General features: G+C 43.1%; 1 protein-coding gene across 1 annotated transcript in view; it reads right to left on the minus strand.

Moving 5' to 3' along the window:
- Nucleotides 1-23742, minus strand: part of FBN2 (fibrillin 2) — a 1183434-nt gene that overhangs the window by 74034 nt on the left and 1085658 nt on the right. Inside the window, exons 44-51 of the mRNA XM_086961117.1 lie at nucleotides 23075-23200; nucleotides 14133-14258; nucleotides 8912-9028; nucleotides 6918-7043; nucleotides 6541-6660; nucleotides 3455-3580; nucleotides 2744-2896; nucleotides 522-587 (exon numbers count right to left, since the gene is read on the minus strand). Of these exons, the coding sequence (XP_086817243.1) occupies nucleotides 522-587; nucleotides 2744-2896; nucleotides 3455-3580; nucleotides 6541-6660; nucleotides 6918-7043; nucleotides 8912-9028; nucleotides 14133-14258; nucleotides 23075-23200 (960 nt within the window). The remainder of the gene's footprint in view (nucleotides 1-521; nucleotides 588-2743; nucleotides 2897-3454; nucleotides 3581-6540; nucleotides 6661-6917; nucleotides 7044-8911; nucleotides 9029-14132; nucleotides 14259-23074; nucleotides 23201-23742) is intronic.

Raw genomic sequence — 23742 nt, forward strand, 5'->3', positions numbered from 1 at the left:
CTACTGGCTCCTATACCACCTAGGCTCAGGGCACTATTTCCTTGTCCTTAGTGATGAATAGTCTTGATTTTATAATATATAGAAGGTTGTCCTCATTGATGAATATGATAAATATGAATACGATTAATATATATTGCAAAGCTAGTGTCATCTGCATCATCGACAGCAGTTTTACCTGTGCCGCCTGATTTATTTGCAGCACAGGGTATTCTGTCTGTTTGAAAATCTGACAACGGCCACCCGTTCAATGGGCATGAATTCAAGATATTTATAATTTATGTGCAGATAGATCATTGCAATATTTCTCCTCCATGGCCTCAGGCCAATGGCATAACAAGCAATTGTATGGCCACTCAATTAAATTTACTATCGGGTGTATATATATGAAGACAAATACATTCAAAGATCTGGGTAGTTTGTAATCGGTTTCTTTTGTATACTTATGGTGATAACTCTGGTCAGTATAGAACTTTTCTTTGCCAAGGATCTGCAGCAAGTGCATTGAAAAGTTTAAAAATTACCTTCACGTGAATCGCCCATACCAGGGATAGTTCCATGACCATATGGACATAAATCTTGAAAAGCAACTGTGGAGATAAAGAAGCAACACATTATTCCTTACATGTAGATGGTATTGCAAGTGTTTTTCTTTTTTTTAATTCTTTTTATTAACATTCATCAATTGTTTTCTGATCATGCACTATTGTACGAAATAACAGTAAGAAAAAACAAGGCCCTTCTATTTGTAGATTAGATTAATGTCCATTGTTGCAATGTGAGCAAATAAAATATTTTCAGGGTTGAACGGAGCTTAATGTGAACTGAAAAGGAAATTACTACTGAGTTTAAGCAGAGCCACAATAAAGACATATACCATTTCTTCAGAGCACGAGCAAATAATTTGAGCACCGCAGGCAAAGTAACATTTGCAACCCTCTATGTGGCAATATTTATTGCATCTACGAGCAATACAATATCCCTTTGCTGGTGTTAATACTTCACTGTTGAGCAAAGCCTTGTTGAATTGCCAGCAGTGTATGTTTCTCTTTGGAGTTTTAAATTATACGTTGAATAAAAGTCTGAGGCAGGTGAGTATGTTACTGTGAGCTAGAGATTAAGATGACTTACTCTTTGTTGGAGTGTACGCCTGGCTCTACTCCATCAACTGACAGGGAGCTGAATGGCTTCCAAGTCCTGGATATGCATATGCCTGGCTTGTCCTTGCACCATTGTCACCTGATGCAGCAGAGATTGTTTTTCAAGATTTCAAGACAAAACACCACAAAATGTTCCTGTCAGAGAGATCCCTTACATGTGGTTTGGAACAGGGGATGAATTATGTGAATGCTTCACCAGAACAAGAAAACGCTTTAAAACTAGGCAGAATGAAAATAATTTTACTTCATGGTCCAGTTTTATGTCAGTGTTACTAAAGTTGCAATGTAGGAACAGGTTACATCATTTCTATTTTAAATAAATCTCATAGGAAAAGTCCATGAAGTATATACCACTTCCATCATTTCTTTTATATGTTTTCCTCATTTTATCCATTTTACTTGTACTGATAGCAGATCTGATTTTATTTACTATTTTCATTTTTTATTGCTACTATGCATAATTTAATTTGATGTTCATTTTATCCCCCACACAAAGATCGAGACAAAATCCAAGTGTTTTGCTGGTCTTCTGTGACTCTGGGTATGATGCTGTTATGCACATTCCAAGTCTAAATATGTCTAAAACTGTGATTCTACGACATCTGTTGGTAACGTGGGGTTCTCCTTGATCCTTTTTTAAAATAGTATTTATAATAGTATTTACTTGAACATCAGCTTTCTTGTTTGATTATTTGTGTGGTACTAAATCTCCCAGGCTGAGTTGGAGCATTCCCATGTGCATGCTCTCCATCATTAGTTCTTTCACTTTGAATCAGGGGAATGAGGAGTCTCAGAAATAAAGGAGGTGAATGTCAACTAGTTCCATTCAGATGGTAACAGTGCAAGTGCTAGAGAGTTTAGTTTCAATCATCATCTTCACTGGAAGGTGCACACCCCCACTGTCTTACTTAAAGATATCTTAGTTTGTAGTGTATCACTTTCTAAGCGTATCTTAGTAAATGTTCTCTGATAACAGGAGAAATCCCCCCTGTAATTGACACCAAAGGGACCTTATTCAACTTATTCTAAATCTAATGGTGATCAGTCCTTGAGTTCAACAGGGTTTCAATACGGAAATGTCGGGATCTTGCCATGGGCTGTCTACCTGAGAAGACATTCCTTGCCCTGTAGGTTCAATGTCAGACAAGCAGTCCTTTTACACAGACTTGATTCAGGTAATGTTCTGCAATGGTTCTCACTCATAGCTCAGTATCCTGTGTGGCTCAGGAGAATAGGTGTCTATCTGTCTAGGATTTGGGACATTCCGTACTTTTTGAGCCATGCTCTGATTTACATCATTTTGAGTTGCCTTATAATATAAAGCATTTTAGAAATTAACTGCACATGCTCTGCACCACGTCAGTATTTGTAACTATCCGTTAACCAAAAGGTCTAATGCGTCCTATATGCTAAAAACGGAAAAAATTGTTTTTCTGCCAAGTGTTGTATTAGTGTGCTACTAACAGTCTATCTCATCAGATGACTACATCAATGTTCTAAAGGTTAAAAAATGCCAAGACCAACACATAGGCTAAGGGCCGACTTCAAATCTCAGGTTGCTCATGTGTCCTTCTTAAATATTGTACCTTCTCCCTCTTTCGGGCACAGCTCACAGGGGTCTCCCCATCCTTCACCAGGCATTTTGCTGCAGCAGCACTTTGCCTTGGTTGTGTTAAGTGCCTTGGGTATTGAACATTTTCCGTTCTCAAAATTAGTAAAGCAGAAACTTTGGCGAGTATCTGGGAAAAGAAACAGACAATGATGCAAAGAAACAGGTTATATATATATATATATATATAGTTGATGTACATGAAGCATGCCTTTTTTATAATTTTGATATATATACGATTATTCTCACCGAAACCATTTGTAACTAGCCGATACTTTCTTTAATAAACAGTAATTTACATTGTTATCTAAAAATAACTCAACAGTTTAGAATGTATTGTCTATATTTTTCAGTTCAAGGTCTGGAAATATGACTGTGATCCCATCAACTCAAGATAAGGACTCAAGGTGGATACAGTGATAAAGTACCTCCTTCAATGAGAGTCGGTATTAGGCTATTCAATAAAAAATAAAACTTGCAGCTTAAGAGAAAATAGACATGCACTGTGCCGGATATTTTTCAAAAGGAGTCGGTGTGAAAATAAGATCTTATTGGAAATATGCCAACAGAATCCACCCTAAGGTGATATTTTAGCCATGCAGCTCTTACAACGTCCCAGGTTAAGTGTTAATTGAATATTTACTTTCTTTGACCGCTCTAACAGTAATATTTGCACTTTGTGGCTTACCGAAGCACCTTCGTCCGTTGTCCGACAGAACAAAACCTGGTGGGCAATCACAGTGGAAACCTCCTGGAACATTGGTGCAAGAACCAAAGAGGCAGATGTTGGGGTCTTCATTGCATTCATCAATGTCTGAGAATAGATGGGAGAAAGGCATAATTGGCATGCTATGATTGAACAAGAAGAAACAACAGAGACAGCAAGAGGTATTGGATGATATTGGGGAGAGGAATTACTAACTATGACTAACATAAGTATGCCCACTGGTGCATTCAGAAGCCAAAGAAAATCTTCCTCAATGACTTGGTGTGCCTACCACAGTGAAATAAACCAAAGTAATGTGCGGGAAACCAGTTAAAAATAACTGAAAATAACTGACAGTTATTAATAGGGAAGAATGCAGGGGGGGCTGCACACACATTGAAGAAAAATACTCTTAGGTGGCTCAGTTCTGCTCACAATGATGTTATATTTTTTAGGGAAATAAGCATCATGTCTTCCTTTGCTCTCTATCTTTAAAAGACATAGTATTATTTTGTGTTGCCAGGAGATAACCAAGTTTGTTTCTACAGGGATACAACATTTAAACAAATTGAAAACATTAGCCTGATAGGGCACCCGGACCGCGTCAACTGTATGAAACCAACCCACACACTGTACTTACAACAGTAGGAACAACAGAAGAGTTGTTCATATGTTGATGCTTTCATACTACAAATAATGACTGTCACACTGAGTCATATCCAATATGTGCTTTGTGTTGGAACTGAGTCTGCAATATGAATGTAAATGCACTATACAGTGTTTTGTTTACAGTAGACTCTTATTGAGAAGGAATCTTGATCTTTTACTCCATTTTTAAAGAAATTTACGATTGGCAAGTGTTGAGGGATGGGCAGTCAGCGTCTGACCAGTTTACCCAGTTTTCTCTGTAAAACCAATACGGTTCGGATTTCGAAGCGCTTCATCATGCATGGGAGAAAGAGGCATAACCAAGTCAAAGTGGGTTAATCAAATAAAGACACTGGACCACCTTAAGGCAGAGTATCTGGTCAGTGGTGATGACCGTTGTGACACTGGCTGGTTTAAGGTGCATTTATTGCAAGCAGGGGCAAGCATCTTGTAATAGGAGAAAGGAGGTTTGGGAAGGCTGAGCAGGGTGGAGAATGAGACTCTGAAAGTGTGTGGTCAAGGCTTAAAAATGAAATATACTACATTGAGAAATTCTAACACCCTTGCAACGAACTGTATACCACAGACTCAGAACCAGCATAAGGTTGTCGTACGAAAGAAAGGATATGCAACATTTTAAGCATGCTCTATTGAACCATAACATCCATAAATATACTATAACGTTGTCATTTATATAACCAGAAACACTCGGCCCTACGTATTTCACACTTTCTTCTAGGTTTTGGAAGGTTCTCCTTTGAGGCAGTCTGCATCTCCTATCAAGCCTTTCAAGAAATATGATCGTTTGTTCTTCTTCGAGATGAAAATTCAGATACATCTTCCAGGAAGAAGTATCTACTCAAAATGCACTTCAAAACTGAAATTCCAACAAACGATAAATCTCAATTTGAAAGGGGGGTAGCCTTGTCTGTCCAGATAGAGAAACTCTTGAAAATGTTTTATGTTCAGATCAAAAATCTTGATGGTCCCTCAGCTTTCTACAAAGTACTGAAGAGCTAGGGGTTTCCACTCACCTGAATACGTGATACTCATGTACATTATATGGATTAGTGGAAAGAGAAGGTTAGACAAGCCTCTCCCCTACTTCCCATAACCAGAATACCTAAAGGAACAAACTGAACACCCAAGAAACACAGATGTGGTATTTATATTCTCCTCATCAACTTTGATTCTCATGCATCACCCACACATCCGTTTAGACAATATATTAACCCTGTTACACTATTGGCCACCAAGCACTTGTTACTCTGCCACAATTATGCTTGAATCACCCCCACACAGCCTCACTACACTTCTTCCTCCACATGAAAGTGGCACTTAATGCTTCTACCAACCACTCCCCTTCCAGCAATATAAACTGGATTGTCTCTCCAGAACTTTGAAACAATACTTGTTCACCCATATAGGGTATATGGATTCATATATCTGCATGTCCCAGGGGCGAGGTTACAGTGAATCGAAGCCACACTAGTGCACCAAAGAGCTAAGTTAACACCTTGACAATACCTGCAATAGAATAGAACATTTTGTTTTAAGCTTTGTGAGACTGGTGAGGGGTGTATGCAGGATGGAAACTGGTATTTATAAAGTAGAATATGGTAATTTCAATTTTTGTCAGGATGACAAAGCAGAGAAAGAGGCCATTAATATAAAATTACAATTTCATTAAATGGGCAGTGATTAGTTTACCCTTTAAAATTGTGTACCAATGAAGAATTACTGTGAGGTTGGAGAACACGGAATTACCTGACAGGTGAACTCTCTTCAAAATTAAATGAGTCTTAGCATCAACAGTGTAGGTAGGGTATCTTGTTGACATGAAGGTGTACTCTTTAGTTTGCAGTAGTTAAAGTGCAGAATGCACTGCTAGAATAATTGAAGGGCTAGGAATAGTCAGATGAAATGGTAATCCAGCTAGGTCGCCGGCTTCAGGATACACCATGTCATGGAGGACTGGCTGTTTGGCACTTAGGAATTCGAGGTTCTGCACATTTTTTGTAGGTTAGTAATGAGAACTGTGAATTTTCATAAGATACTTTGATTATTGCATTGAACTGGCACATAGTTTGTTAAAGTTATTTCTCAGCAATAATTATTTTGTGGATGGTTCATGAATTACTCAAGAACAGGCTAACTTGGAAATGAGAACTGCAAATTGCATTAAGGTGAAAACTTAAATGCCAATAGCGACAAGCCACCATTAACTGCTGCAGAGGAATGATATGTAGAAGACAGTAATCGTTGACAAGTTCAACAATACTTCCTTGTACTATTCTCTTTTGGAGTTCTAGCACTTCTTTTCTATTTCTTGGATCTTATGATGTGGCACGACTGCTCTCAGAAGAGGGATGAGGTCAACATATGAAGCCACAGCTCAATGAAGCAAAAGGATATCTTACCAATGCAGTTATCTCCCTCCACCTCATATCCCGGTGGACAGATGCACCTGAATGAGCCTTCCAGGTTCTGGCAAGTGCCAGGGGAACAGGAGCCAGGAAGTGCCACACACTCATTGATATCTAAAATAAAAACATTCAGTTATAAAAAGCATGCACTATTCTTCTCTAGGAAGGGGAGTAACCATGAGCTCACGTTGTTTTAATGTTAAAGGAACTCTTGAAAGACCAATAGTGGTACAATACATAGTAAATGCAACTACAATCTTTGTACTTTGTACACAGCATCATTCTCAATGCCTTCCTTGGGATATTTTCAGTAGGTTACTCTATTCTGGATACAAAAGATGGCTAGACCCCATTGTCTGGCTGATATTTACCTATGCAGCTCTTGGCATCTAATGTGAGCTCATAGCCTTCATCACATAGGCAGATGAAGGAACCTATTTCATTGAAGCAGTGTCCGTTTCTGCACACCTGGCTGAAGGAGCTGCACTCATCAATATCTGGAAGGGTAAAAGGAAAAAAAAAGGCACTTTAGTCAAAGGCACTTTCTTGAAGCTAAACAAGAGAGAACAGTGTTATAATAAGAGAAAAGTGGTCATCTTCACATTTTAGACCATACTCCAATCGAACCACAATAATAAGAAGAATGTGTTGTTTTTTTCTAGCACTTAATGCAGCACTTCTGACTTCTAACAGATCTTACTATAACCAATTTATAGCACTCTATTTATCCACCTCGACAGGACGGAAGGCTGAGCCTGTCCTGCTGGGATTAAATGAATAGGAATGGGGACCCCCTCTCAAATATACTTAAAGGTCAGAGAGTAGAGGGGAAAACAAACAGAAGCAAGAAAAAACTCCCTCTTGACCTATAACCACTTTACTACTTTATTTCTTAAATCATTTTTTTTCAAAATGATTTAATAAATAAATAAATACAATTAAACAACCCAAAAAAAGATGAATATGTGGTTTATGTACCAGTGACATTAGAGGCTATTCCCAGTAGTAAAGGTCAAGAGGGAGTTTTTTCTTGATTCTGTCCTGCTGGGATTGACACTCCTGAACTCCAGAACACCACGTATTTTCAGCGGCAAAGGTTCAATGCACCAAGTCATCCCCCTGACATACAAAATAGTGAAAAGGGTACAGGAGGCCAAATCTCTCTAGGGTCACTTGGAAAAAGACGTACATTACAATAGTTCAAGCCAAAGAGTTATGAATTTATGATGGGACTTTTTCAAGCCAAGTTTGAGAAGTAGGAAAACAAACTGATGTTTCAGTCCAGCATAGTGTAAAACTGCACACCAGTGACCACTTAACCGCTATACATTTACAGAAAGACCCACACGCATGAAGACATAGTTGGGTAAACGAAATAACTGATTTCAATTTAAAAAAAATTACATTGTAATACAGATGAACTAATTTGAGTCAGATTCACCAGTGGTTTATTTATTAGGACCTTACGGTGCACCACTTTTATGTGACAAAAAAAGATGCGCCTGCAGTGTAAGGGGCTTCTTGTACATATGCCCCCAAGGTTTTTGTAATTAGTTGTGTGTCTCACTCCAGAATAGTGAGTGTGCATCACGAAGTGTAGTATTGTGCAAATTGTGATTTACACCAGACTAAGGCATGGCGTACTAGTTATTTCCAGAAGTAAGAAAGGCTTGGTATTAACAAAGTGAAATGCAATTGCCTTTGTTCAAAGGCACCATTATTGGTTTCCTCCAAGGGGAATATATTTTCCCATGTAGAAACCCCTCCCATACATCTCAAGCAGTTTTCTAATGTTCGCTTCCCACTCTGGAAATTGACTGACTCTAGCACATGGATGGAAAAAATCTCTGACCAATGCCATGATGGGAAGGATCAGTGGGGAGTTTGTGAATTCCCTCTAACTCCTGAATTTCTACTGAAACCTTTGAGCACTCACTCCCCAACTTGTGATTGTGATTCCCTCATATGGAATATTACTCAAAGGCGAGATACTATTGCACAGGAGTAAAAGGATTTCTGCTTACAAGGTCACACTTTATGATAACTTGCATTCAGTGCTTCAAAGGGAAACACAAAAGTGCTGGCACTCACTATCTGGAGTAACTGTTTCCTCCTGAGAAGTGCAGGTACTCTCCTCTTCAAATAAAGAAGTGCACATACTCAGTACCGGACAACACTGCTTGCATTCACAAATTGTAAGACTTATGCCAGCAAACCGCTTTGTAAAGAACCAGGCCCAATGTTTTATGTCCATGTGCTTTCATAATCATAGAGTTTGTCTTCGTTTCTGAGTGTTATTTGCAATCAACATAAAGTTAAATATGCGAACAAGAAAAGACACTGTTGAAATATAAAAAAGAATTACCCATGCAGTCATTATTAGGAGAAAGTTCGAATCCTGGGTAGCAGAGACAGTTATACGACCCCACGGTGTTTTTACAAGTCCCATTTCCACATGGTTGGCGCTCGCATTCATCGACATCTGCAGAGAGAAACACATGTATGCATCAGACTTAGATTCCCAGTGGTTTTCTAATATGATACACGTCCAAACGAGATAACATGACAGACCCCACTCTAGTTCCACAAGCAGGAGACAGAGGCGTTCTGTCTGGCACCGAGTCAAGGCGCTCTGTGACTCCCTAGCTATCGCTTGGTGTAAACACGTGGAACAATGCAGTGGAATTCTTGTGTCCATGGTGCCCCCTTTCAAGGATACATTCCAGAGTGAATAAAATCATTTCTCATTGCCAGCAAGCTCCATCTTTTGAACGTAATTTCTTTAATGAGGCCATAGCCACATCTATGTCAGCACCCAAAACAACCGGCGCACAAATGTTCCCAAATTGTTAAATCCATATTCAAACCAAACACACAGTTAATGTGACTTGTTACGGACCATAATTATATTGAGAAGGTAAGATTAGATTTTTTTAATGGACTACCTATTCGCCGCTTCTGGCTTTTCTTGGTGTGTAAGTAATAGGTGTTACTTTTACAAAATTAAATGGGACTCAAACTTGACAGATTCAAGGTGAATGAATAACCTTGAACTGCATCAGACAAAAGGAAGCCTTGGGCTCTTTGCTGCATATGTCTTGTGCAAAGGTCGCAGACAAAAAAACAAGGGTGAGTGGATATGGTGAAGTTAAAGAACAAGTTACATATCTCCGGTAACGCATTATCTGGTAGAGACAATATCTAGCTGTAGATTACTTACTTTTGAATTTCACAGGCGTCAGAATGGATCCGGAAACTTTTGCATGAACAGTACCCCTGTACGATGTCAGGTGGCTCCGTTTGGCACCACGTGACGTCGGTGGTGTTGTTAGCATCGGTTATGACATCGTGGTCGCCTATATAGGTGCCCCCCAGGCACGTGGACGTCAGTTCCTTTTCACTTTTTCCACGCCAGAAGTGCAGAGCCATGAAGTGAACTGGCTTTGTGTTTCACGACTAGGGCCCTGAAAAGGGAGCAACCCTAGTCCTATGAAATGAGGCCGCAGAGCAGGTAGGCATGGGTGGGTCTGTAAGGAGTTTACAGCTAGATATTGCCTCAACAAGATAATGCGTTACCAAAGGTAAATGTGATAGAGACTTTTAGCTGCAGATTCCTTTCCTTTGAATAGATACCCAAGCCATACCACCCTGGCGGTAGGCTGTTGACAGATTTCCCCAGTGGCCTGACTGTCCAGGCAGTAATACTTGGCAAACGTGTGCAGAGATGCCCACCTTGCTGCCTGACAAATAACTGGACTGGGACACCCTGAGTCAGAGCCATGGTTGCATGTTTTCACCTGGTATAATGGGCCTGTAAGGGCGTGGCAGATTTCAATGCAGATAACGACCCAGCACGAAATGGTAAATTTCTGCACTGGCAAACCTTCTTTAACTTATACACAGCAGCAGGAGGCCAGTTCACCTTTGGCAAAGGATAAAGTCTTGCCAAACACCTGGGTACGTCAGCTGTCTTGGATCCTTTCACTCCATCAGAAGAAGGTAACAGATTTCCCATATTACTGCCAACTAGGAGTAGGATGAATACGCAATTACTAAGCCATCGCAGAACTCATACAGGTAATTTCGTCCTCACATCTCAACTGACGATTTGTGGTCAAATATTTAAATACTGCTGGCAGCTCAGATCCTTGAGCAAAGTTGCTTTTGGAATGGCTTCAAGATTAGGACAGCCCTCCCTACCCCATGCTCACTGGATGGCCAGGATGAAATAGAAGAAGAAGAAGAGCCTGAAGAAATGGATGAAGATGCATGGGCAACCTTGGGTATACAATTGTCAACTGGATACTTCAATTATTTCTTTAGGATTTCAGAGAGAGAGGAAACAAGAATCTGTAACTTGACTTACGGCACAGAAAGACTTGAGCACCAGAATTCACTCTGTGACATATGCTTCAGGGAATATCCTTTTCGCCAATATGTTGCATGTTATCTGTGCTCCAGCTTAGCTGGCAACAGAGAAAATGAAGCACAAAAAACAAAACAGGCAGATCTTAAGGACTCTTACGTGGCCTACACACTGCTCTTTGAAATGTAGGTAAAATAAACCGGGAGGCAGATGCATTCATCTTTACAGACTTGGCCTTGCAGACATTCACAACAGCTTTGACAACCAACCCGGAACCAACCCACCCTACCGTCTGCTGTTCATCCTCCCCCCGTGAACACCCTTAACGACTGGAAGCCAATCTCCACTGAGGACACCATCCGCCTGATGAACTCCATCCACTCAGGATCCCCCACAGATCCATGCCCTCACCACATCTTCAACAAAGCAGACTCCGTCATAGCACCGCACCTCCGAGACGTCATCAACTGCTCCTTCAACTCCGCTACCTTCCCTGAAGACTGGAAACACGCTGAACTCACCGCCCTTCTGAAAAAACCAACAGCGGACCCCACCGAACTCAAAAATTACCGCCCCATCTCGCTTCTTCCATTCCCGGCCAAAGTCATCGAGAAAGCCGTCAACAACCAGCTCGCCGCCTTCCTCGAAGCCAACAAATCCCTCGACCCCTCACAATCTGGCTTCCGAGCAAAACATAGTACCGAGACCGCCCTCATCGCAGCAACAGATGACATTCGAACTCTACTGGACAATGGAGACACAGTCGCCCTCATCCTCCTCGACCTCTCTGCAGCATTCGATACAGTCTGCCACAGCACCCTTCTACAACGGCTCAATAACATCGGAATCCAAGGAAAAGCACTGGAATGGATCACCTCGTTCCTCACCGGTAGAACCCAGAGAGTCCGCCTTCCTCCATTCAAGTCCGAGGCCTCTGAAGTCATCTGTGGTTTACCTCAAGGTTCCTCACTCAGTCCCACCCTCTTCAACGTATACATGAGCCCCCTCGCGGCCATCGCACGCCAACACAACCTCAACATCATCTCTTACGCGGACGACACTCAACTGATCCTTTCTCTCACCAATGACCCCGGCGCCGCCAAAGCTAACCTGCACGAAGGAATGAAAGAAGTCGCCGAATGGATGAAACAAAGCCGTCTGAAACTGAACTCAGACAAAACAGAAGTCCTCATCCTAGGCACATCCCCCTCTACTTGGGACGACTCCTGGTGGCCGGAAGCCCTCGGAAAAGCACCCATCCCGACAGACCACGCACGGAACCTTGGTGTCATTCTGGACTCTTCACTCTCAATGAACAAACAAGTCAACGCTGTATCCTCTTCCTGCTTCAACATTCTTCGCATGCTCAGAAAAACATTTCGTTGGATCCCCTCCGAAACTAGGAAAACAGTCACCCACGCCCTGGTCACGAGCCGACTGGACTACGGAAACACCCTCTACGCAGGTACCACCGCTAAACTCCAGAAGAAACTCCAACGAATCCAAAACGCCTCAGCCAGGCTCATACTAGACATCCCACGCAACGAACACATCTCTGGTCACCTTAAAGACCTCCACTGGCTACCCGTCAATAAGAGAATCACTTTCCGACTGCTCACCCACGCACACAAATCACTTTACGACATCGGACCAGACTGCCTCAACTCTCGACTGTCCTTCTACACCCCCACCCGCCAACTACGCTCTTCCGACCAAGCCCTCGCCACTGTACCCCGAATCAACAAGACCACCATGGGAGGCAGATCCTTTTCTTACCTGGCTGCTAAAACATGGAACTCACTCCCCGCTTACCTCCCTCCGCCTCACCCAGAACCACCTAGCGTTCAGAAAGCAGCTTAAAACGTGGATATTTGACAAATAATCCTCCTCCTCCTCCTAAGCGCCTTGAAACCCTCTGGGTATGTAGTGCGCTATACAAATTTTGTGACTTGACTTGACTTGACATTTGTCCTTCAGAGAAAACTAATAGTAGGTCAAGCAACCTAATACACAATAAAGCAGACACTCTCATACCTTATCCAAAATGATTTTCTCCAAACTCAGGTAGTCCTCTCCGCTCAGGCTGGAATTATACTATTGGCAAGGATCACCCCCCTTAAATGCTAAGGAAGGACCATCCTCTCTCCTTCAAGGGCATCCGGTTTAATATCCACAAAGGGCACCACTAACTTAAAATACTTATCTAAGGTGAGCGCTAAAACATGTGGGTACACTCCGCCCACTGGCACCCAGCTGTCTTCCAGGGAGCCTTGCTTCTGCAATACTTACCTGGAAAACAGACCAGAGCGCAACACACCCTACATTCCTCTGTTCACAAGGGATATGGCTTACTGGCAGTGTTCCCCGAAGGTAAGGAGATGCAGGGAGAATGTAGTTAAAGCAAAGTACTTGGCCCAGCCAGGAACCCTGGTGCTGTTTGATTATTTGAAGCAGACAAAAAAAACAGGATATGATGCAGTTTTCTTCCTCTTTGGAGTTCAGGAGACGATGAGGACAAAAAGGAGGTTATGGAGGTTCCGCATGTGATAAGCGTCAAGCTATCTTAAGAGTGTTTTTTTTTTAAAGATTAGACACGTGGTGCTTCAGGTAAGTGTGACCACTTCGCTCAAGTAATGTAGCCTTGAGAAGCTAAAGTTTATTGTAATTTTCGGGACTTTCCACATTTGTAAATTGAAAGATTCTTTGTCATTTTCTAAAATAGTCAGGTTGGTGATTACATTTTATATATAGTACATCAAGAATTTTACTGATATAGGCTATTTCACTGAATAACCATGTATCATCAACGGCAAAGAAAGTCATTCAGAATTGTTTATATTTTTAACATGTTCAATTTGAAGCAAATTAACCGGGACTGAATGTGACCCATTTTTAAGTCCCTCTCCGTACGTTGGTATTCTTTCCTTATTTTCAGGTTCAGGTTTTTCTTTAAATAAGTCCTGGGTCTTGATGGATTTTGTTTTTGGAATAACATAAGCAGTATATTATAAAAAAAATCTGACTTGCTACAAGGATTTTCAAGTTCAATTCGCACAACCGACCGTTCGTTCACACTTTAGTTACAAAAATATATTTTACATTTCATTTTGAACAAATAGTTTTGCTTTGCTACATGAGCGATACACACAGAGTGCGAAAGGTGACCACGGTTTGCAACCACGTAAATATTCATGCAATGTATGGCATTTCCTGTACTTACCCATGCACATGGTCTGGTCTCGAGATGCTTTGAAACCATTGTGACATATACATTGGTAACTTCCTTGTGTATCCACGCAAACCCCATGACTGCAGACATTAGGAATTTCTTGACACTCATTGCGATCTATGGGAAAAAGTACACATGGCATACATCAGAAGTCTTTCGAAATGCAGTTTAATCCAGAGTACAGTATCACATCATGTCGGTGAAAGGAGTAGAATTCTCCGGTGGACTACGAAATCATATTATCGGTTTTGCATTTTACCGGAGACGCCAATTTATAAAGAAAGGTTTAAAAAAAACTATACTACAGATTAATTCAGAAACATGTCTGACGGGACCCCATATTACTGCAGTTTATCCATTCAACTCCTCTTCTGCAGTCTCTTAATTGGCTCAAACAGGCATGATTAGCTGTTAGTTTTACTTACATGCTTACTCTTTACTCAGGCGCTTATTTACAGAGATTTGGGGTAGGGCAGCTAAGAAAGTCATCTTACTGCGCTACCCTAAGCCAAAGTGAAAGGGCAGGAGTGCACCACTTTTAAGCAATATGGTGCATTCCTGTTCTTTCTCCCTGTGATGGAGCTGTTTCTGCTGCCTAGCTCTAATGCAGACGCCCTTGCAACATGATGCAAGGGTGCCCGTGTTGTCGGCAGAATTGTTTTTGTGCAGGAGGGGGCACCTTCCTGAACAGAAACAATCCTTAGAGGGAGTTTCCTCTTTCTATGTGTGCTGCAGAATGCGGTACACATAGTAAGAGGAAATAACAAGAAGAAATACATTCTCTTCGTTACACCTCATCTCAGGAGGTGTAAGGGTTTGCCGCTTCCCCAGGTTTACTTGATCTTGTAAATCTGGGGCACCATCAAAATCTTTGGGTGTTGTGTTGGAAAATCCACTGCAATGCCCATAAAGGTCTCCCGAGCAAGAGTTTCAAATAAAGTGACTCTTCGGTGGTGCAGGGTGCTCGAAAATAAGCCCCTCGGTGTTTAACCAAGTGCTAGAGTCTAATATTCGGGTAGCAAAGTATCTCTAGTTGTTGAGCCAAGATAGGAAATAAGCCAATGAAAAAGTCTCGTATCTGTACCTTTGAGATAAATAATGTTAAAAATTGCTTTACTGGTTGTCTGTATGAGCCCTGGTCAGGCAGTAACCACAATCCTAGTATGGGTAAGGGGCAGGCAAACCCTAAATTAACCTGCGCTCACCCTATGGCAGCTTGGCACATAGCAATCTGGCTTTAACTTAGGGGCAGTTTGTAAAGTATTTGTGCAACACTTCAAACAGTGAAACAGTAAAAACACCATGCAAAATGATCCCACACCAAGTAAAAACATAGATCTGACTTTAATGAATGAAACAAGACCGAAATGACAAAAATCCAATTAATAGAACCAGAGATATTGATTTTTAAATGTTTATGGTGAGTGATAGTATCAAAAAGCACAAAGATCTATTGGGGATATCGGGTCGCGCCGGACTGGGACAAAGCCAAAAGTTCTGGCCGACCGCGATGGAGCACTGGCTGGCTACAGGAACCCAGTTAAACCACTTGAACTGAGTACCTTAATTCCTGTTGCAGAGCACTACCTAGATCCACCTAAAAAATGCAATGCGCAGCTGAGGCGATGCAGACGTTCCGAGATGTGGAGAGGCTGCGGTGCAAAATCCTATTACATCGATGTTGAGGAACTCATCGAAAGGGTGTGCGAAGCGAAGTTCAGTGTAAGGATGTGATGTGCAGCTGTGGCGATGCATCAATTCCAATGAGCCCTGAAGCAGTATTGCAGAGTTTTGTCATCATTGTTAAGGCTGCCGTCGATGAGAGATGCAAGGAGTTGTGCTGGGGAAAGCATCCTGCACAGGTGGTTTGACAGGCGAAGCACTGGTCCCAAGATGCGGGTTACAGCAGTGATGCAAGCCTTTTGTGTCTAATCCATGCTGCAGCGGTGATACATCAGCTCTTTTCAGGGATGCGCTACTCAGCCAAGAAGATGCTTTGGTTCTGCTCAGTGATGCTTCAGTCAGCAGAGACTATGCATCATTTCCGCTGGCAAGCTGTAAAGGCCCACTTTCAAGGGTAAAGGGCTGGGCTGGCACCGCAAGGTTTGGTGGACTCACAGATGGCAGAGTTCAGGCACAGGTGGTTGGAAGCCTGTTATGCCCCTGAGGCTAGAGATCAGAAGGCCAGGCAACAAGCCCATGGAGTCACTCTGTGTCCTGGGGTCAAGAGATGCAGGTCCAGTCCTTCTGAACCAGATAAGAGGACATCAGGCAACAGTTCAGGCCAGCAGAGTAGGAGGCCAGCAGAGTGCAGTCCAGCAGAGTAGCAGCACTTCAGAAGCATAGCAGTCCTTCTTCCTGGCAGGGTATCCACAGGTCGAGAAGTGTACTGAAGTGGTGGTGTCTGAGGTCCTTCTTTTATACACAGCTGTGTCTTTGAAGTGGGCAGAAACTTCTACAGGCATGCCTTTGAAGTACATAGATTACCTGCCTTCTCTGCCCTGGCTGTTGACTAACTACAGGGGGTATAAAGCCCTTTGTGTGGAGACAGGATACAGACTATTCAGGTGTAAGTGAGGGTAGGTCTAGCTCCTCCCTCACATCCTGCCAGTGAAGACTCATTCAGTCACACCGAAGCTCCCCTTGTGTGTGGCTGTCTAGGCGGAATATATGAAGCCCAACTGCCAACTACACCCAGTCATGTGACCAGAGACAGGCTGCAGGCACCAAATAGCTAAGGCAAGAAAATGCCAACTTTCTAAAAGTAATTAAACAACAGGGGGTGGTGATGGACAGAGTTTCTGAATTAAGCAGAATACTCTCACCCAGTCAAGAGATCAGGGCTTAATCCAACACCGTTTTTTAGCTCACTGCACCATCCCAGCTCAGAACCTGGCTATATGCAAATTAGTCTGTCCCTGGCCAGTGTATCATGGGAACAGGGCAAACCAAACTACCAAGCCAATTCTTTCACTGGGAAGGAAACAAGCTACCGGGGACCGGTTTCTGGCATTTCAGCCGTCTTCGGCCCGGCTTGCTTGAATCCTGATGGTGCAATGAGCTAGGGACTCACGTCTGAGTATACCCTTCCACGCTTATGGTGGACAAAATAATTAAACAACAGGGGGTGGTGATGGACAGAGTTTCTGAATTAAGCAGAATACTCTCACCCAGTCAAGAGATCAGGGCTTAATCCAACACCGTTTTTTAGCTCACTGCACCATCCCAGCTCAGAACCTGGCTATATGCAAATTAGTCTGTCCCTGGCCCAGTGTATCATGGGAACAGGGCAAACCAAACTACCAAGCCAATTCTTTCACTGGGAAGGAAACAAGCTACCGGGGACCGGTTTCTGGCATTTCAGCCGTCTTCGGCCCGGCTTGCTTGAATCGTGATGGTGCAATGAGCTAGGGACTCACGTCTGAGTATACCCGTCCACGCTTATGGTGGACAAAATAATTAAACAACAGGGGGTGGTGATGGACAGAGTTTCTGAATTAAGCAGAATACTCTCACCCAGTCAAGAGATCAGGGCTTAATCCAACACCGTTTTTTAGCTCACTGCACCATCCCAGCTCAGAACCTGGCTATATGCAAATTAGTCTGTCCCTGGCCCAGTGTATCATGGGAACAGGGCAAACCAAACTACCAAGCCAATTCTTTCACTGGGAAGGAAACAAGCTACCGGGGACCGGTTTCTGGCATTTCAGCCGTCTTCGGCCCGGCTTGCTTGAATCCTGATGGTGCAATGAGCTAGGGACTCACGTCTGAGTATACCCTTCCACGCTTATGGTGGACAAAATAATTAAACAACAGGGGGTGGTGATGGACAGAGTTTCTGAATTAAGCAGAATACTCTCACCCAGTCAAGAGATCAGGGCTTAATCCAACACCGTTTTTTAGCTCACTGCACCATCCCAGCTCAGAACCTGGCTATATGCAAATTAGTCTGTCCCTGGCCCAGTGTATCATGGGAACAGGGCAAACCAAACTACCAAGCCAATTCTTTCACTGGGAAGGAAACAAGCTACCGGGGACCGGTTTCTGGCATTTCAGCCGTCTTCGGCCCGGCTTGCTTGAATCCTGATGGTGCAATGAGCTAGGGACTCACGTCTGAGTATACCCTTCCACGCTTATGGTGGACAAAATAATTAAACAACAGGGGGTGGTGATGGACAGAGTTTCTGAATTAAGCAGAGAGGTGTTACCTCGAAACCGGTCCGGTCCTCGGATGCTTGATTCCGTTCTGGGAAGGACATGGCTTTTGTAGTTCGGACTGGACTGTTCCCATGGGGCAACAGGGTCAGAGCTGATTTGCATATCGCCATTGTCTAACCCAGGGTGGTGTGGAGTGCAAAAAAACGATGGATTTGGGCCCAGATCTTTTGACTGGGGGAGTGTGTGACATTGATCCACATTCAGTCCATCACTTGTTGTTTTTGCAATTGCCGCCCTAAGTGCGCTGGGGATGCCCAGACGTGGGTCCCAGGCACTCCACACCACTTGGAGTCAAGCTAGCCGGGCTGATGAGAGGTGTTACCTCGAAACCGGTCCGGTCCTCGGATGCTTGATTCCGTTCTGGGAAGGACATGGCTTTAGTAGTTCGGACTGGACTGTTCCCATGGGGCAACAGGGTCAGAGCTGATTTGCATATCGCCATTGTCTAACCCAGGGTGGTGTGGAGTGCAAAAAAACGATGGATTTGGGCCCAGATCTTTTGACTGGGGGAGTGTGTGACATTGATCCACATTCAGTCCATCACTTGTTGTTTTTGCAATTGCCGCCCTAAGTGCGCTGGGGATGCCCAGACGTGGGTCCCAGGCACTCCACACCACTTGGAGTCAAGCTAGCCGGGCTGATGAGAGGTGTTACCTCGAAACCGGTCCGGTCCTCGGATGCTTGATTCCGTTCTGGGAAGGACATGGCTTTTGTAGTTCGGACTGGACTGTTCCCATGGGGCAACAGGGTCAGAGCTGATTTGCATATCGCCATTGTCTAACCCAGGGTGGTGTGGAGTGCAAAAAAACGATGGATTTGGGCCCAGATCTTTTGACTGGGGGAGTGTGTGACATTGATCCACATTCAGTCCATCACTTGTTGTTTTTGCAATTGCCGCCCTAAGTGCGCTGGGGATGCCCAGACGTGGGTCCCAGGCACTCCACACCACTTGGAGTCAAGCTAGCCGGGCTGATGAGAGGTGTTACCTCGAAACCGGTCCGGTCCTCGGATGCTTGATTCCGTTCTGGGAAGGACATGGCTTTTGTAGTTCGGACTGGACTGTTCCCATGGGGCAACAGGGTCAGAGCTGATTTGCATATCGCCATTGTCTAACCCAGGGCGGTGTGGAGTGCAAAAAAACGATTGATTTGGGCCCAGATCTTTTGACTGGGGGAGTGTGTGACATTGATCCACATTCAGTCCATCACTTGTTGTTTTTGCAATTGCCGCCCTAAGTGCGCTGGGGATGCTTAGACGTGGGTCCCAGGCACTCCACACCACTTGGAGTCAAGCTAGCCGGGCTGATGAGAGGTGTTACCTCGAAACCGGTCCGGTCCTCGGATGCTTGATTCCGTTCTGGGAAGGACATGGCTTTTGTAGTTCGGACTGGACTGTTCCCATGGGGCAACAGGGTCAGAGCTGATTTGCATATCGCCATTGTCTAACCCAGGGTGGTGTGGAGTGCAAAAAAACGATGGATTTGGGCCCAGATCTTTTGACTGGGGGAGTGTGTGACATTGATCCACATTCAGTCCATCACTTGTTGTTTTTGCAACTTTCTAAAAGTGGCATTTTCAGAATGGTAATTTAAAACCCGACTTTACCATATGTTAGGATTTTAAATTAGGATTCCAGAGACCAAACTTGGGGGTATATTTACAAGGAAGTGGCGGAGCGCAGTGTTAGCCTTCTTGGCTTAATGTTGTGCTTCGCCACTTCTGAACAACAGGGCTGCAACTTATTTACAAGAATACGATGCAGCCTTGCGTTTCCCCCTATGCTGGTGCTAATTTAGCTGCCTAGCGCCACGGAGGCACCCTTGCACGATTTGCAAGGGTGCCTGCAATGAGGTGCCCCTTCCTGCACATAAACACTCCGAAATAGCATTTTCAAACTTCTATGTGTGCTGCGTAATGCAGCACACATAGAAATTGCAAATCATTATTTTATTTTTTAAATGATTCTTCATGTGAAGGAAGGGACACCTTCCAGCACATAAACAATTAATGGCGTTTTGCTGTTTCCATGTGTGCCGCACAACACAACACACATGGAAACAGCAAAAACGAGGAGATATTAAACATTTTTCCTTGTTGTGCCAGGGTAAGACCAGGTTTTCCCTGGTCTTAATTTTGGTGCTGCCTTATATTAATGCCACCCTTGTAAATATGGTGCAGCATCAAAAAATCAATAGGTGTTCTGGTGGAATGCCCAACATATCTACAGGCGGAGGTACAACAAGGGCCTTCATTAGAGGTGTGTTCAGATAATACCCTGGGGAGGTAACATAGGTCATGCCACGCTGACTGGTGGTGTGGTAACACTAGGAGTGTGAGTAGCACTAGCATTAGTTGCTTCTAGCAAGGGAAGCATGAAGTGAACAGTCAAGTCAGTCCAGTCATGGAAATATGACCACCAGTGTCAGCTGAAGTTAGAAGATGTCCAGGCTGGAAGGAGCTGAGAGATGAGAATGTCATCATCTCTGGCCTGGATATAGAGTCCCAGAAGCTGGATTTCATCACCGTCATTGAGGGTGTTTGCAGCTGCCAACTTGGCCCGAGGCTGATGGTAGTGTTTAAAGACAGCTTGCAGGTAACCTGGAGTTTAACTCGACACTGGCTTGGCAGTTCGGGATGGACTGTTCCCATGAGACACAGGGTCAGACTGATTTGCATATGGCCATGTCTGAACTGGGGTGGCGGAGTGAGCTAAAGAATGATGATGGATTAAACCCAGATCGTTTGACTGGGGGTGAGTGCTTGCAATGTTCAACACTCCGTCCATCATCCCCTTTGGTTTTGCTTTGTTCGCCCTAAGTTGGCAGGGTATGCCCAGACATGGGTCCCTTGCTCACTTTGCCACTGTATTCAAGATATCCTGGCTGATGAGGGTTATGAACCTGAAACTGGTCCCAGGATGCTGGTTTCCGGTCCAGGGAAGACATGGCTTGGCAGTTCGGGCTGGACTGTTCCCATGAGGCACAGGGTCAGACTGATTTGCATATGGCCATGTCTGAACTGGGGTGGCAGAGTGAGCTAAAGAATGATGATGGATTAAACCCAGATCATTTGCCTGGGGGTGAGTGCTTGTAATGTTCAACACTCCGTCCATCATCTGCTTTGGTATATCTCAACACTGCCATTCAACAATGCATGTCAAAGTGGGTGAGCAATGAGGGTTACAGCAAGGTTAGAAAAGTGCAGAATGGCAACAAAAATGCCTTGTCTATCAGCTTCACACAGGAAAGATTTCGTACATTTCTTGTACCATACACAGAAGAGGCAAGCAGACATTGGGCAAATGATGACAAAAGTGCATGAGAGTTATAGGCGTCAGAAGTGACAGAAAAGGACAGAGGTGAGGGGCCAAGGGTAACAGAAGTTAACATACAGACAAGAGAGGAGAGGCACACGAGACAAACAGCAAGAAGGAAAGGCTGAAATGAATGTGCAGGCCCTGTGGGAAGGAAGAGGGTATGGTACTGTTTGTTGATGCACCCACCTTGCTATATATTTGCAGTAATGATCACCAATTTTTCTTCCTGGAGGTCAGTTTAAGTTGTAATCCGGGTCTGCCACCCAACTGCCATATGTATCCTTGTGATGTTCTCTTCTGTGCACTTTTTATCTTGCCGATTCTTGTTTTTCTCAAAGATACGCTGAATCACTACCATTGGATTTCTCATGCCAGTAGGATGCTACCAAATGAGCTGCATTTCAGCAGCACAAAGGTTATCACATGAGTCAGAATGTATGACTCACGATCATGAGCCACTGCATAGTGAATTACAATAACTGCCTTCTTTCTACTCTGAAAAGTTCCTCTGCATATTTAGTGTCTTGCACTATGCAGCAGTAATGGCAGAGCCTAGATGTGTATCAATCAGTTCCTACTTAGTGGATTTCACACTGCAGTGCTTACATTGCTGTGATTTCACGGTGGAAGTGTGAAATAGACTTTTTAACTCTGACCCCTAACCTGTACACAAAGAGAACATGTGAAACTCAACACAGTTTTTCTACAGAAAGTAGATCAAGATACATATATATCTCAGCAAATGAACATGTACATATACAAATTTCCAGTGATGCACATATACGTATGTATTTCATATGTGCAGATACAGGCTGGAATATCCTAGGTATACGCCAGTCAAAATATCTGCACACATTGCTTATGAATTTCAGAAAGTCTGAAATGTATATACATACGTAGGCATTAAATTCTACGTGTTAAAACATATGTTTCTACATGTTTTTGTGAAAAGGGCCACTGTTTTACTGAAATCGCAACTAATATAAGGTGCTTTAATATGAACTCCTGTGTTATAAAATAATAAGAAGTATATACACGAAGTACTCAAAATGCATGTAGGCAAATAGTAATACCTTTCCTTATCATGTGCTCCGAAGATGTAAAAAAGTTCTCATTCTGCTAAACCCGGAAGTTTATTTTACAATGTAAATGTAATTTAGCGAGTGGAAAATACATATCAAAATGTTTTAGCACATGGACAAAGAACCAACTAAATAATAAAATTCACTTATATGAACATAGTTAAATATATTTTTAAATATACATCAGCTTACATCAAGAAAAAAAGGTAGCCAATATGCAGCACATTTTCACAATGCCGCCCTCACCTCTCTTATGTGAAATGATGGTCTATAAAACACATAAGGTTACTTCGTCAGCTTAGATGTCCCAATTCTTACCTATACATGCACCATTGGGCGAGAGCTTGAAGCCTGCAGAACATTCACAGCGGTAACTCCCGGGGCTATTGATGCAGTCTGCATTCCGCTGACACAGATTGTCACCATTGCTGCACTCATCAATGTCTGAAAAAGCAACAATTGTGGGTTAAGGAGGTGCATCTTGGCGTCCCTCCAGGCTAATATAAAACATTTACAAAAAGTGAATGGAAAGTTGGGGAAAAAACGGCAACAAATGCAAACCGACAGTGAGCTGGAGTTTGGCATCTACATATCATGGGTTAAAATATTTTGAAAATACCTGTAAATTGTATTCAGTGATTACACTATATGTCAGAGTCCATTTTCTTCATACAATACCAGTGTTTTCTGTCAAGCAAACTTTCACGCGTCATACCAACACCAGTGACATTTTAACATGCAACCTATTTTACACAGACTTTTTGACTTACAAATCCATTGTTGACATTTTTGCAGACAAATAGGGATGGGTGCATCATTAATTGGCAAATATATTGTAGAGATTTAAAATACACGCATGCATTGGTTCCATGATAATTTAAGTAACATAATACAAATTGTTGGACACTCCTATGTAGTTATTGTCCATGAATGGAACACAGTGGCCTTGAAACAACATTGTGATTGCGACTCCAACCTACACAATA

The sequence above is a fragment of the Lissotriton vulgaris genome, chromosome 3_1 (genome assembly GCF_964263255.1).
Source record: "Lissotriton vulgaris chromosome 3_1, aLisVul1.2, whole genome shotgun sequence".
Taxonomy (NCBI): Eukaryota; Metazoa; Chordata; class Amphibia; order Caudata; family Salamandridae; genus Lissotriton; species Lissotriton vulgaris.